Here is a 13,338-nt window from a genome sequence, read left to right on the forward strand (position 1 = left end):
CCTGAGGCAACTGCAGCTCCCATTTAGTACTGTCGGTACATTTTGACATACCTTCTCTTCATGCCGAATACAGACTTTTTAGCATCTTTACTCATGTGATCGACATAGTGTTCTCAAGAAGCTTCAACAAAGGCCCTGGGCCCTGGCATACTCAGATCTTGTGATCGATATATATATGCAGACAGCGAGTACTATGGTCAGATCCCACAATTGAGATGTATATAAGTGGACAGCGAGTACTATGGAGCAGCAGGAGCGAGGTTATGTATAACGGATAACGAAGGATATCCTCGAGGCTCTGTGACAAGGAAGCATAACCAGTGGTCTCTAATTAGAGTTGGTTATCCATAATACTGCCAGCAACAGGTGCAAAGGAAAAACAGCTGCCGATGTTCATGAAGCTTTCATGCGCCAGTTCGAGCGCTATGTGAGACTCACTTGACGAAGATACCTGAAGGTTGCATACTTGGTGTAAGTTTCAGTGAGTCCTGACTACTCATCACTCAAGCTTTATCTCCAGTGTATTGCAGAAAAACTGTATTCAATCAAGCCCTCATCTGTGGCCAAGGAACCTCAGATTCGACAATGGCATATGTATGATGCAAAGGTTAGTGTCCTACTCAGTGGCCTGTATCAACAACTCACGTCCCTTAGAAAATGGCTGAAAGACGGCACCCAGACATCTCATTCGGCGATCTCGACTCCATTATTTCCTCACCCAAAGAATCAGCTGCTTATCAACAGCTTTGGTAGCGCTCAAGACGATTCTGCAGAGGACCTAGAAGGCATGGACACCAAGTGGAGCGAAATTTGGTAGTGTCTGTAGCAAAATTTTCGATTTTTGGGTCAATGAATGGCTCGATTGGGTTGAATTTTGGACAGTTGTGGAATTTGTTCCTCGCTATGTACCAGCTCTTTTCGTCAGGCATGAACATCATATGGCCTGGGAAGTCAAATCCATCAAAGAGCTGGAACTCCAGGAGAGGTTTGCAAAGCTTGATTTTCTTTTCTTTTACACACTTGTTCCTTTTTGCTCTCGCATTGCTCTCATGTTATTTTTCAGTCCATATATGATAATCGATTGTCTCATACTTTGATTACATTCACACGTTGTGCATTCGAACTCCGTCAGAAGGCATTTCAAAGTCCGGCTTATGTGGAGATTTCATCGTGTTCCCTTTTATCCCTGTACCATAGTGTCATCTCCGATATCTAACGCATTGTTGTCCCTCCAGCTCCAAAAAACGCGCTCTGATATATGCACATCCTTGATAATCTTACCGCCACCGGCAGGCAGAAGAAGATAAGGTAAGTTTCATACTCATAGGTTCACCCCTATCACGTGACTCAATGTTGAGTGATGTGTTATCAGCGGCCGGGCGCAAAGCGGTCCTCACATGGAATCCATTGGCCAACGTGTCACTTGCATTTTGTTATGGGATGCCCGGTTTCCATGCAACTCTTGATGAGATGTCGTAGGATGGACTTAAAACCTTATATCACAGCGGTAAGTTTCTGCATATATGCGCATATATTCATGTATTTGCACCAAACTGATGACTACAAACAACCAGATTAGCAGGTCACAACAATCTGATGACTTCGCATCCCTCAAACACCCAATGCTCAAGTACATTTCGACGAACTGCAACCTCCCATACCAAAGTCATCATGTAAGCCATCCAACACTCGCGGTTCTGCACGTCTCTCTGCTGGTGATATCCTGGTTGAAGAATCTACTAACGAAGCAGGTGGTGCTGGTATCCCAGATGTGGATGCTCCTGTGCCTTGTCGGGGTAAAAAGGCTGCCTAGGTATTTTAAATCCTGGTCTGTTTGCCTATTCTGACTATTGGTTTTAGTCACACAGATTTCAATGCTGTCACTCACTGCATTACATTCAATTTGTGCCCGTGCTGTATATTGCTCTTGCACTCACGACTCCATTTGCGCTTACAATGTCTCGCACTTGATGTCTCTTGTATGATCTCATCACACCCTTGATCCTGCTTTCGGATGGCGTCGGACTCGCATAGACACCTGTGTAGTTTTGCTACTTGCACTGCTTTGTATTGTATGATCATGAAATTCACTGGATTCCATTTATTGCATTGCGGTGTGCTATCTGTCTGGTACGAGTCATAAGCGCTAGCTATGAACAGCCTGCTTGGAACTGGCAAGGCTGGATCAACATTGCAAGGCGCCTCAAGACTTTTGAAAATACACAATTCTGATGGCTTTTGACCAGCCTGGTGCCCATCTGGCATGACGGAGAGGTTGTCTGCAAGCCGTGTTCAGTCTTGGCGAAGTTCGTCAGACTGGGGGTATCTTGCCATGCCTGGAAAGGGCTTACCAGGCTGCGCCACTTTTGCTGATGACTTGTGGCCCATGTTCAATTATTGCTCCAACACTGGTTTGGGAATGAAGATGTTCGTATCCAACGAGGCACATCCACCTAATTCCCATTCTAATGGACGAGGTAGTCGCTTGTCGAATGTGACATAATCGGTGGACACTAGGAACTGCAAGTTCAGTGGAGATCGCCAACTCTCTTCACCTCACTCCATTACTGTATGATTCGACGCTCGGAGACTGAAGTTGCTTTCTTCCAAGGGAGTGATGATAAAAGTCATCAATACCGTTGGGCGGCCATACATCCATGAATGAGCCCGCGATCCTTGCGCATTCCTAGCACGAGTTCAAGTTGCAACCTCAAGGTCGATCGAGAGCAACGCCACTTTGCTGACATGCCATTGCAAGACTACGAAGGACGATTGATGGATATTGAAACCCGTCGACGACCGGTGTTGAGCTGAAGATGGACTCGTTACTTGTCCTCTTCAAGTTTCTAGTTCTTCTTGGGAAGAGGTTCGGAGTCGCAAAACGTTCGATTTCGCGGATGGATCGCAATGGATGATGTCAGATTTCCTGCATTTATTATGATACTCTCGGAGCAGTAAGTAGCAGGCATCTGTAGAGCCCTTTTGGGTTACTTTTGGAATGTACACGAGCGCTGATGGTGACCCTTTTGCTAGTAATTTTTTGCAAGGCCATAGACCCTTTAGCAAAAACTATAACCCCAGTAACGATTAGGATCCACAAGTACTCGTGGAGCTGGCAGGAGTATTTCCCAGGTTTCCAATCTTTATTCGTCAATATTTTCCCCTGTTTCGATGGATCTCGATGTAGGTTCGAGAACGGTCTATGACGATCTCAGTACCATTTTTCCAGAAGTCAGTTAACACGGGCATATGAGACTGCTGGGACAATTGCGCACATTCATGAGCTGATGATCCCTTTCACCATGTATAAGTTCCTTCTCTCTCAAGTCCAATGCAACCTTGTATACACGCTTACAACTTTTGGCGCCGGCGATACGGTAGCCTCTAGAAAAGCTTCTGCTCGTTCTAACTTCGTAGGGCGGGAGAGTTACTTGCCTCACGAGGCGCAGACTCGGGTTAAGGGTCTGTCTGCGGGGATGCGAATTCACGGTCAATATTGTAGGGAGAAGCCCGGCCTATTCTCAACTGAAATCGGCTGGGGAATCAGTAATGCTCACCTGCAAATTAGGTCTTTTGTACGTCCCTCATAGACCACTCCGAGATAGTGCTGCTTTAATGTATTAACAGGCATTTATGGAGAGCATCTTGCATCGTTTGGAGCATGTAGTCGCGGTGGCATGGCGGTGGGGTTTTTCTCTCGAAAAGAACAGAGCTGATTGAACCGCCACAGTTCCGTCGATGCTGCATCTGATGGTTTTTTTAACCAGGAAGGATATGATAACAGCAGGATTGCCTCAAGAACCTAGCATTGACGCGTAAGCTAAGTATTGACGCCACCATAACGTCAAGGACTAATTTTACCACGCGCGTTGTATACAGTCTGAAGTCTTTTATTTATTTTCATTTCCTTCCTGGTTTGAAATATGATATCTATACATCTCCTTTAGCTTCTGGTCGGTCCGCAGCCAGTCGTTGGCCGGTCGATGGGTGGCATAGAAGTACTTCTAGTTTCGGTATGGCACGTCGGCCTTTCCTCAACCAAGTCACACTTTTTCGCGGATGGAACTTACTTCTCTGGCTTTCTATAATCATGCACGCGTACTCGCCAGCGACATTGATACTCGTGTATGACGCGCTTCGCCGAATGCCAAGGCCATTGGCAACTGACGCTTATTTGATGGTTATGGTTTGTCTTCTAACCAATCGGAAAAGTTTTCAGCCCGAGAGATAACTTCCTGCCACCCCACCAGGCTGCCAACCCATGAGGCACGGGGCTTTTTGAAAACGATGCCCTCCCGGAAAGCTCATCTATAAAACCCCCTCTCAAACGCTTCAATCTGGAGCAGATACACTCGCCACAACCATCGTCTCCGACACTGATGTCGCACAACCTCGCAAGCAACGACTTTGCTTTCTTAGAGCCTGAGCCTGTAAGTTTCAACTCCCCAGACAAGGCATCATAGCCATCAAACTGACTTTCGCAGTCGGGCTATACTTTTGAGCAGATGAATGAGTGCCGATGGAGAAGACCAGATGGCTCGCACTGCAGCTACCCATTTCTTGACCACGAACTTTCTGCTCACCTCCGTGAATACCATGGAATTCGTGGTGGAGACAAGTTCCACGTCTGTTGCTCTTGGGAAGATTGCACCCAGGAGCTTAATAAAGAGAACCTCTCCAGGCATGTGAAGGGAACGCACCTCAAGGTCGCATATCCTTGCGACACCTGCAACAAGACTTTCACGCGCGAATACAATCGTAACAGTCACCAGGCAATTTTCTCGGTTCAGCAGCAGTAGATGCCAGCCTGTGCTTTCTGTCCTTCTCATTTTCTTTTTGTTCTTGACTTTATTTTTACAGAGGAACTATCATGCAAGAAAGAAGATGACTGTCGGCTCCTCACGACCTCCCAATACTTATGTTTTGGCCACTGGACCATCACAGGGGACAGCATCATCACCGGCACAATCACTTACCATTACGAGGGAATCACTACTGAGATGGCGATTGCCACGTTGTCACATCCTGAGATTGACATAACTCAGGCCGGATGCTGGACTCGGTTCTTACTCTGGATTGGCTGGGTCACTTTTCAACACTCAGACGGTCAACAGTAAGTACTAAATATGGCTGATTTGGTATATCTCAGACATTCCTATGTGGCATGCTTCGTGGTACATTGACTGCAACTCGGTATATAGCTGGTAGTCAGTTATCGTGTTGACGGTTGCGTGCTGCTGCCGGTGCAGTGAATGTGAATCAAATGTGACCGAATTGCACAGACCGCGTTTGTTGCCACCGTCTCTCTTGAGAAACTCCTCGCAAAAAGTACGATGACAACATCCCAATTAGTGGTTAAGGCGATGATGGAAGAAGACTGTTCATTGTGTTCGTTTGGCACTGCATAGATACGAGTACGTAGACGTAGATCTGTAAGAGTAGGAAATTGCGACCAGGATGGCCAGATTGCGAATTAGCTAGTAATAGTACGGCGACAGAGGTGAAAAACTCCGGTTGGACGTGAAAACAAAGGCCGCTAGTGAGAAGAACACGATGTTGTGTCTAGTTGGACTTTCAACGGAAATGTGGCGCAAGGGGATAGATACGGAGACTGTAGAACCATGTGCATTGGACCTGTAGAGAAACACAAAGATGCAGGCCGGTGGGATAGTATGGTTGCGATGTCGATGGCAATGCAGATGAAGGAAGCGGGTATTTGTTCCAAAAATATAGCGTTGGGCGCTTAATCTGCACAGCCAGTGTTGATGCTGTAGAGCAAACATGAGGATACAAGAGGCAAACGCGCCAGTAGAAGACTTTGACAATGACCTCCCTCCTAACTTAAATCTCCATCGAACGAAACACCCACTCCGTCGCAGATTTCGTTCTGTATGAATCTTTCTGTGCACAAGTCAAGTACATCTAGATTCGGAGTAGTAAGTGATGGATTCCTATGGTAAGAGCTACGTACCCATTGAGTGAATCCCAAAACCAAGATAATGTCGCATCCAGCTCCTGCGAAGCATGAGAATTCGGGGACAATGCCTTACCGAAAGATCGAAGTAAAGCAAGCCACCCCCATCACCAACATCCTACACCTGCCCGGGGGACAGCGAATTATCATCCTTTCACAGGATGGGTCATTTCGAATCTGGGACATGGAAACGGGCACACAGGTCGAGGAATGGGAGGACAAGTTTACTTTCATAGCATTGTCGCCGGACGGCAAGACATTAGTAAGCAGGAGTTTGGATGGTGCAGTCACTGCAGTGAAGTTGTGGAGCATCGACACGGGCAAGGTTATCAAAACATTGACGGGGCACACAGATACAGTTCCTATGTGCTGGAGTCCAGATGGAGGGCAAGTGCTGGGCATATCCGCAAGAACTTCAAGAACCGCAGAAGGCTCGCAGACATTCAGAGTGTGGGATGTAAAGAGCGGAGAAACTATCGTTGGACCAATTAAGGCAGGAGGATTCCTGCACACGGTTTGCTACTCGCCAGATGGAAAGGTGATTGCCACATCGGGCTGAAAATCTGGGATGCCAACACAGGCAAATTGCTCAAAACACTCCAGTGTCATTTTTGGTGCCTGGCATGGACCTCTAATGGAAAAACACTTACCACCTGGGGCAGGCAGCCTGTGCTTCCGACAAGTGGGGGATTCCAGATAATGAAATTTGACACAGCCACTTGGGCTGTTCAAGTTCTTGACGTGCCCGAAGACTTGGTCGGTTCCTTTGTCAATACCATTTCACCATCTCCCGATGGGCGCCTCTTTGCAACTATATCAGTCCTCAACAGGACAGCGCGACTATGGAATACCGAAACCAATCAAACCATCGGAACACCACTTCATCATAAGCACAGGGTGCACTCTGGGACATTTTCTGCAGATGGAAAGTTCCTCTTCACTACCTGCCAGGACAATCACATATATATGTGGGATGTTTCTGCTATTGTCAAAGAAGATGGTCTTTCAGATACTGTAATCTTACATACATTTCATTCTAAATGACGCTGACAACGGCTTCCTCAGGTCCATGCTACACCGCGACCAGCTCCAAAGATGAAAGGTGCTCCTCGAATACCTCCAGGGTTTTTCGATGATGCACTGCGAGAGGCTAATGTACGTGATCTTCATATACTATTATTCAATATTTTGACTCATATGCTCTTAGTCGCGCATTCGTCTATCCCAATCCCATGGGCCACATGATCATCCCACTCCTGTACCATGCCAACGCACCCTCAGTCGCTTTCACTCATTTTGGCGTCGCTCAAAGTCGCACGGGGAAACTGGGCACCATACTCGACCTCGGTCCCACCCTCTCAGTTGGACTTGGAACCTGGTATCCAGAATACTACGTAGACGAGATGGATCGGACATCCAGTTGCAAGAGGTCGAGGTCCCTTACACAGCGGGAAAGCCTGTGCGTTTTTTCTGTTTCATGATTATCCTTTGTCGCTGACTCGTTTTCGTGTAGAGAAATTATCATGCTAGAAAGAAGCCAACTGCCAGCTCGTCTCGACCTCCCAAAATCCATACAACGCAAACCCCTAGCGCATCATCACAACTACCTCCAACTGCCACTGCCTCGACGCTTTCCGGTGTCGCTGGTACCGCTGAGGCATCAGGAACACCCTCGCGTCCTCACATCACCGGTACTGGATGGCGTGTTCGTTTCGTGGGCTGGATTTGCTGCATGCCTATTCAGAACACAGATGGTCACCATTAGCGAAGCGATTTTTGACTCGTGTTTCGTTCGTATTTCGTTGTTTCAACTATCATTAATTCATCATGACTACTGGCTCTTCTGGCGTCGTCACATAGTGTGGGTGGAAGCTAGGAAGATGTGATCAGGATAGCAGGTAATATTACAATTAGGGATGCAATGGAGTTGCAATCTGGAGTTTGCGAAACGAAAAGCACTAATGTTTGCCCGGTATGCTATACAGTTTCGAAGTGCACTCCACAGCCACAGTATGTCGCAGCTGGGAGATATTGTGTTCGGATAGAGCTGACGACGAGCATGGCTGAGCTTTGTACGGAGGCAATGTCAGCTGGCAGACAACAGTTGAAGTTAGATAATTCTTTCACTTAGTCCAGTGCAGTGATCACCTGAATGAGCTCCTGCAAGAGACGTCCGAGCACGTTCCGTATCTTCTCTCCGTAGATGGCAGATAAATGGACACCGAAAATGCCCAATAATTAGTACCTGTGACGTGGTGATACTGCTAAATGACCATTATATTTCTCTCGTGCGCCTCTCATTCTCGAGCAGAAGGCAACGAGCGCCTGTGCATCTATGCTAGTCAAACCCTCCAACTCGTGCATGATAGTGACAGACTCCTTGTGGTTGGAAGAACCGGTATCGAGAGAGTCCAGTCTGCTTGGTAAGAGAACAATTTTAGGAGCGAGAAACTCCTGGACAGTCCATCCTCGCCTGTTCCAGATGCTATTTGGGAGCACGCCAGACTTCGACAACGGCGGAACATTCGACATGGTGCGATTGGGATTATGAGCACCCGTACCTTACGCTTGAATAGTGATGAAGCGCTGAAACACAAGGAAGTTCGAAATAAATTAGAGAGTCCATGCTGTCCGGAGTTGACAATTCATGGGTATGAGCCGGGAGTGGGAGAGAAAAATAATGCTCGTTCACCTGTGGCTGCTAGTCCTTTGGCCTGCTGAAGAAACCTGCACGAGGTTGCACATTGAAACATGATCAAGAACTTGTCGAGAACCTAGTGATTTGCGATGACGGTGCAGCTTCCACACAAGGAAACTCTCGGAAGCCTTTGGACAACAGACCAAAACAACGCGTACGCGTCACTCTGAGTCGTCTAGCACAACCGATTTACCACGGTGAATTCTGATATCAACACAAACATTGTATTATGCGTGCAGCTTCATGCCTCTAACCGAATTGTGACAACCAAAGTCGCACGTGACGATATGCCTATCTCAGGCTGAACAGATATGTGATGTATTTTCAATTTAGCATGAAGCTGTTGACATCTAGTCATAGTCCAGAGAATGCTACCCTCATATCATGATAATGAAGGTATTACGGGCTGCGTTCTCTCTGTTGCATTGCCACCTAGCTCCTAATATCTTCACATAAACGCTAATATCAAATCATGGTTTCGATCTGAAAAAAGTATTTCGGTGTCCATTAAGTGGTTAGATGATATCAAGCCCTCCAATTCTCACCTCAACGGCAAGGACTAGGCTGGATCACAACGCAATGAACAGCAAAGGTGAGTGTCTTTGCACGTTTACAACTAAACATGCAACTGACATTACATATGTCAGAAGTTTCAGGCCTGGGGTGCTACGCAACTTCACATCTCATGTTCCTCTACCGCGCAATATTCAGCTTTAATATATCAGCTGTCCGCTTGTACTGGAGGTCGCTTGTTGCTGTCTCAAGCTGGTACCATTGTCAAAGCTCTCGGTTGTAGTTGAGTGTGCCGTGACCATCCCTCACGAAAGTCTCATTGTTGCGATACTTCGACCCTTGATGGAGTTGTACTGTTGCACGCACTAGTAATGTCATATCCTTTAGTGGAGAAGCGCCAGTACTTACTTCATCGCCCCACGCACGTCTAGGTCTGACAAAGGATGAGCGGTGTGTGGTGAAAGGTTTGTGTTTTTGTGGATTGATGCACGCATGGTGCTTCAAAGCAGTTGAATAGACGCCACAGATATGTTTCCTATGGTGGAATGACCACACACGCTTGCCCTTTTACGACATGTTGTCGGGGCATAATGCTCGTCCACAGACGCGCTTATCCACATGTTGTGAGGTTAAAAACCTGGCGTTCTCTCCTTCACTTCTCTATCTCTCGTCCTCTTTCCTTTGCCACTTCATCTCAGCCATTTGATATTACTTGTCCAAATCATTGATATGTCTAGGTAAGTCTACTCACATGTCGACTCGGTATATCCATATGCTGATGATCCCTTCCGCATTTAGTGCCTCATACAACAGTTTTCAGATGTCGTTGGATAGGTTGGTGTTCACCCTCGAGTTGGATGACGCAGTTCACCTCATGATTTTCTTAGCCAGTCTATCCTTCCTGAACCTAGAATCGAACCCGAGGCCAATGCCAACATGGTCTTGGAAAACGTCCAAGAGTTTGCTCACCCCAACGATGTAGTTGCCATGCAGGCTGAGTATGTATTTCTGCTTCAAAACATTCACCCGAACTAACGGCCTTTGGCAGATGGGCTCAGGCCTGGGCTGAACATGAATACCTAAAGGCGAATCAGTGGTACGTGTCATCAACCGAGTGCCAACTATTTCTCATTTATTTTTTCCAGGTCTTCAGCGGCTTTGCAGGTCGTCAGAGACAATCAGGCGTCATTTCCGACGTTGAACCAGTTCACCGCTCCGGTGGCTGGTCTCCCCCAGTTTCCCCCAATGGACCAGAACCAATACCATTTTCAGCAGCCCACTGTCGTCCCTCAACTATCTCTGGAGGGCTACGCATGGTCCCAAGCTGGCTATAATGACGGTTCGTATGCGAATGGACCTAATTTTACTCAAAATCACCTTCTTACCGTCGTCGATCTAGAGCGTTGGGTACCGGAAGATCCCCGCACGTATGGCAACGCACACGCTGGTGCCATCATGGACACGATGTCGGATATCGAAACCTTTTTGCCGTCCGCGTCTGACTCTGACGCGACAATGTATCTCAGTGATGACAGCAACTTGGAGCCATCTTCCTCAGCTCCCATTGGGCAGACGTGCGCCAAACGTCCCAAGCGTAAAACTCGTCATACCGTTACATACGAGGAAGACAGCTCGAGCTTGTCTCCCGCACCAACCACTCGCAAGCGCAGATGCTTGGACGACGACGAAGACGAAGTGAGAGAGGGAAAGTTTGGTTTTTACAGACTAGCGGACGCCACTGCCGTAGTCATGGCTGTGCCTGTTCACGACCCGAAGCTGGTGGATATCAGCAGTCGCAGGACCCACGATGCCCAAGGTAATCTTCTTCGAACGAGGAGATTTGGGGCGATGGAACTCGATGATTCCTACTCCAAGCGGTCCGTCAAGATTACGAATGAACTACCCGCAGGGATGACTTGCGTACGACCATGCGAGTGGACGGACCAGCCCTGCGGGCTGTTTGTAGAAATGAACAAAGTCCTCGTCGCAGATCACCTGTTGCATTGGCATGGTGTCGAATCCAAAGGCACGACTCTCTGCAAATTCGAGGGTTGCTCGAAATCAAAGGCGATGCTCAATTTGGGCCGTCACATCGAGGGCATCCACTATACTACGTCCTACGAATGCCCTTATTGCGGCAAGCGGTGGTCCAGGTCCGATTCTTTGGACCGGCATCAAGTGACATGCAGACCGCTCCTTGATAGCAAGGCCCGTGCTAAGAAGGGACGTCGCGAGTTTGGCCTTCAAGACCCGAAGAAATTGGTCTATGGATATATCGTTCCTGCTCGTAATGCAACATAGTCCAGCATACAACTGTACGTCCTTCTATACCTTTATCTATCGCTGCTGCTGCTGACTTCCTGTTGTCGTCATCTAGTAATTTCTCCGATTCTTCACGAACTCTATGATTACAACACTCGTTTCTTTCGCTTGTATACATATATTTGGCCGAATCACTTGGCCCATATCATCGACACTCCTTTTGCATCGAATGTTCCCTCTTTAGTGTGTTTCCTCTCCTCATTATCGCTTGGCGTATCCTCTATATGTTTATTGTATAACCATTATCGCACGCTGGACGCAGCTATCGTATCTCATCGTGTTGCTTAGTGTATACTCTTAGATATTGACGTTGTATGATGAACTTGCATCGTACTTGATATCGAGCACAAATTTTGGTCGAATCAGTAACATATGTATCTACAGCTGAAGCCTCGATAAGTCGGTCAGCATTGGGGGCAGTTACGTCTGAGAACCAAGGACTTGAACCTTCAAGTTGTTGGTGAGGGATCAATCACTTTCGATGAGTTTCTGTCTAGCCTCAAGTTGTAAAGGTTGCTTACTAGCGCTTACTGACTATGCTCCATGAAATGCTGTACTACTTGTCCACCGCCGGCAGGTCCCTATCTTCTTGTTCCACTTGTATTGGCCGTCAAACTCATTGCCAGCCTTATGACAAGATGATTTTGTAACCGCTGATCGTCCTCGTTCTAGCCTTTCGTGTTCGTGACTGGATCAAAGATAGACCTCACAGACTCGAATGTTCTGTTGAGTGCCAAGGGTGTTTCTCTACTTTCATCAGTATTCCCGCCATATTCCATTATCTCTTTCATGTTGCACGCTGTCTCTCTTGAGGTATTCTGTAAAAAAACGCACAATGAAAATATCTCAGCAGACAAGGCAATAGATGCCTGACTAGTGGATAAGGTCTTCGTGGTGATAGAGGAGGACTATTTGTTTGCTACTGCACAGATACGAGTACTACTACGTAGAGGTACGTAGAGGTAGATCTGGAAGAGTAGGAAATTGCGACCAGGATGGCCAGATTGCGAATTAGCTAGTAATAGAATGACGACGAAGGTGAAAAACTCAGGTTGGACACGAGAACAAAGGCCAGTGAGAGAGACGCAATGTGCCTAGTTGGACTCTCAACGGAAATGTGGCGCAAGGGATAGGTGAGGAGACTGCAGAACCATACGCATTGGACCTGTGGAGAAACACAAGGATGCAGCTGCAGGCCGGTGGGGATAGTATGGTTGCGATGTCGAGTGCAATGCAGATGAAGGAAGCGGGTATTTGTTCCGAAATTATAGCGTTGGGCGCTTAATCTGCACAGCCAGTGTTGATGCTGTAGAGCGAGGATAAAACGAGGCAAACGCACCAGTAGAAACCGACCTCCCATCGAGCGAGACACCCACACCACCGCAACTTTCATTCCGGATTCATCTTTCTGTGCATAAGTCAAGTACACCTAGATTCAGAGTAAGTGATTGATTCATATGGTATTTGATGGTAACGGCTGAAATTATGACGTATCCATCAAGTGAATCCCGAGACTAAAATCATGTTGCGTCCAGCTCCTGCGAAGCACGAGAATTCGGGGACAATGCTTTACCGAAAAATCAAAGTAGAGCACAATGGTGACATCATTGACAACATTCAGTACTTGCCCGATGAACAGCGGATCATCACCCGTTCATTGGGTGGGTCACTTCGAGCCTGGGACTTGGAGACGGGCATACAGGTCACGGAATGGGAGGACAAATTTTTTTCCATAGCATTATCGCCGGACGGCAAGACATTAGCAAGCATGAGTTGCGATGGCGCAGTGACGTTGTGGAGCATTGACACGGGCAACATTACCAGAACATTA

The 13,338-nt window shown here is 47.3% G+C and overlaps 4 protein-coding genes across 4 annotated transcripts; all 4 read left to right on the forward strand.

Annotated features, from left to right (window-relative positions):
- Window positions 1–1,184: 1,184 nt before the first annotated feature.
- On the forward strand, window positions 1,185–2,095 carry F5147DRAFT_683576 (uncharacterized protein). Its single transcript, XM_041436555.1, has 4 exons — window positions 1,185–1,308; window positions 1,373–1,507; window positions 1,575–1,813; window positions 1,861–2,095. Exons 2-4 carry the CDS (start codon window positions 1,436–1,438, stop codon window positions 2,000–2,002), a joined length of 453 nt encoding a protein of 150 aa, XP_041295385.1. The 5' UTR covers window positions 1,185–1,308; window positions 1,373–1,435; the 3' UTR covers window positions 2,003–2,095.
- A 2,284-nt stretch (window positions 2,096–4,379) lies between these two features.
- On the forward strand, window positions 4,380–4,799 carry F5147DRAFT_771129 (uncharacterized protein; the record flags this gene model as incomplete). The annotated part of the gene is made up of 2 exons (XM_041441194.1): window positions 4,380–4,430; window positions 4,485–4,799. 2 exons carry the CDS (start codon window positions 4,380–4,382, stop codon window positions 4,797–4,799), a joined length of 366 nt encoding a protein of 121 aa, XP_041295386.1.
- F5147DRAFT_683583 (uncharacterized protein) lies at window positions 4,757–5,268 on the forward strand. Its single transcript, XM_041436556.1, has one exon. The coding sequence runs from the start codon at window positions 4,800–4,802 to the stop codon at window positions 5,115–5,117; it is 318 nt and encodes a 105-aa protein (XP_041295387.1). The 5' UTR covers window positions 4,757–4,799; the 3' UTR covers window positions 5,118–5,268.
- A 4,966-nt stretch (window positions 5,269–10,234) lies between these two features.
- Window positions 10,235–11,853, forward strand: F5147DRAFT_683603 (uncharacterized protein). Its single transcript, XM_041436557.1, has 2 exons — window positions 10,235–11,500; window positions 11,563–11,853. Exon 1 carries the CDS (start codon window positions 10,431–10,433, stop codon window positions 11,484–11,486), a length of 1,056 nt encoding a protein of 351 aa, XP_041295388.1. The 5' UTR covers window positions 10,235–10,430; the 3' UTR covers window positions 11,487–11,500; window positions 11,563–11,853.
- The last annotated feature ends 1,485 nt before the right edge of the window (window positions 11,854–13,338 follow it).

The sequence above is a fragment of the Suillus discolor genome, assembly GCF_016758755.1.
Source record: "Suillus discolor strain FC423 chromosome Unknown F5147scaffold_14, whole genome shotgun sequence".
Lineage (NCBI taxonomy): Eukaryota > Fungi > Basidiomycota > Agaricomycetes > Boletales > Suillaceae > Suillus > Suillus discolor.

Coding starts and splice junctions, on each gene's coding strand:
- F5147DRAFT_683576 (XM_041436555.1), top strand. CDS start 1,436: ATGGGATGCCCGGTTTCCATGCAACTCTTGATGAGATGTCGTAGGATG. Junction 1,508..1,574: donor TAAAACCTTATATCACAGCG/GTAAGTTTCTGC, acceptor ACAAACAACCAG/ATTAGCAGGTCACAACAATC. Junction 1,814..1,860: donor GGGGTAAAAAGGCTGCCTAG/GTATTTTAAATC, acceptor TATTGGTTTTAG/TCACACAGATTTCAATGCTG.
- F5147DRAFT_683583 (XM_041436556.1), top strand. CDS start 4,800: ATGCCAGCCTGTGCTTTCTGTCCTTCTCATTTTCTTTTTGTTCTTGAC.
- F5147DRAFT_683603 (XM_041436557.1), top strand. CDS start 10,431: ATGGACCAGAACCAATACCATTTTCAGCAGCCCACTGTCGTCCCTCAA.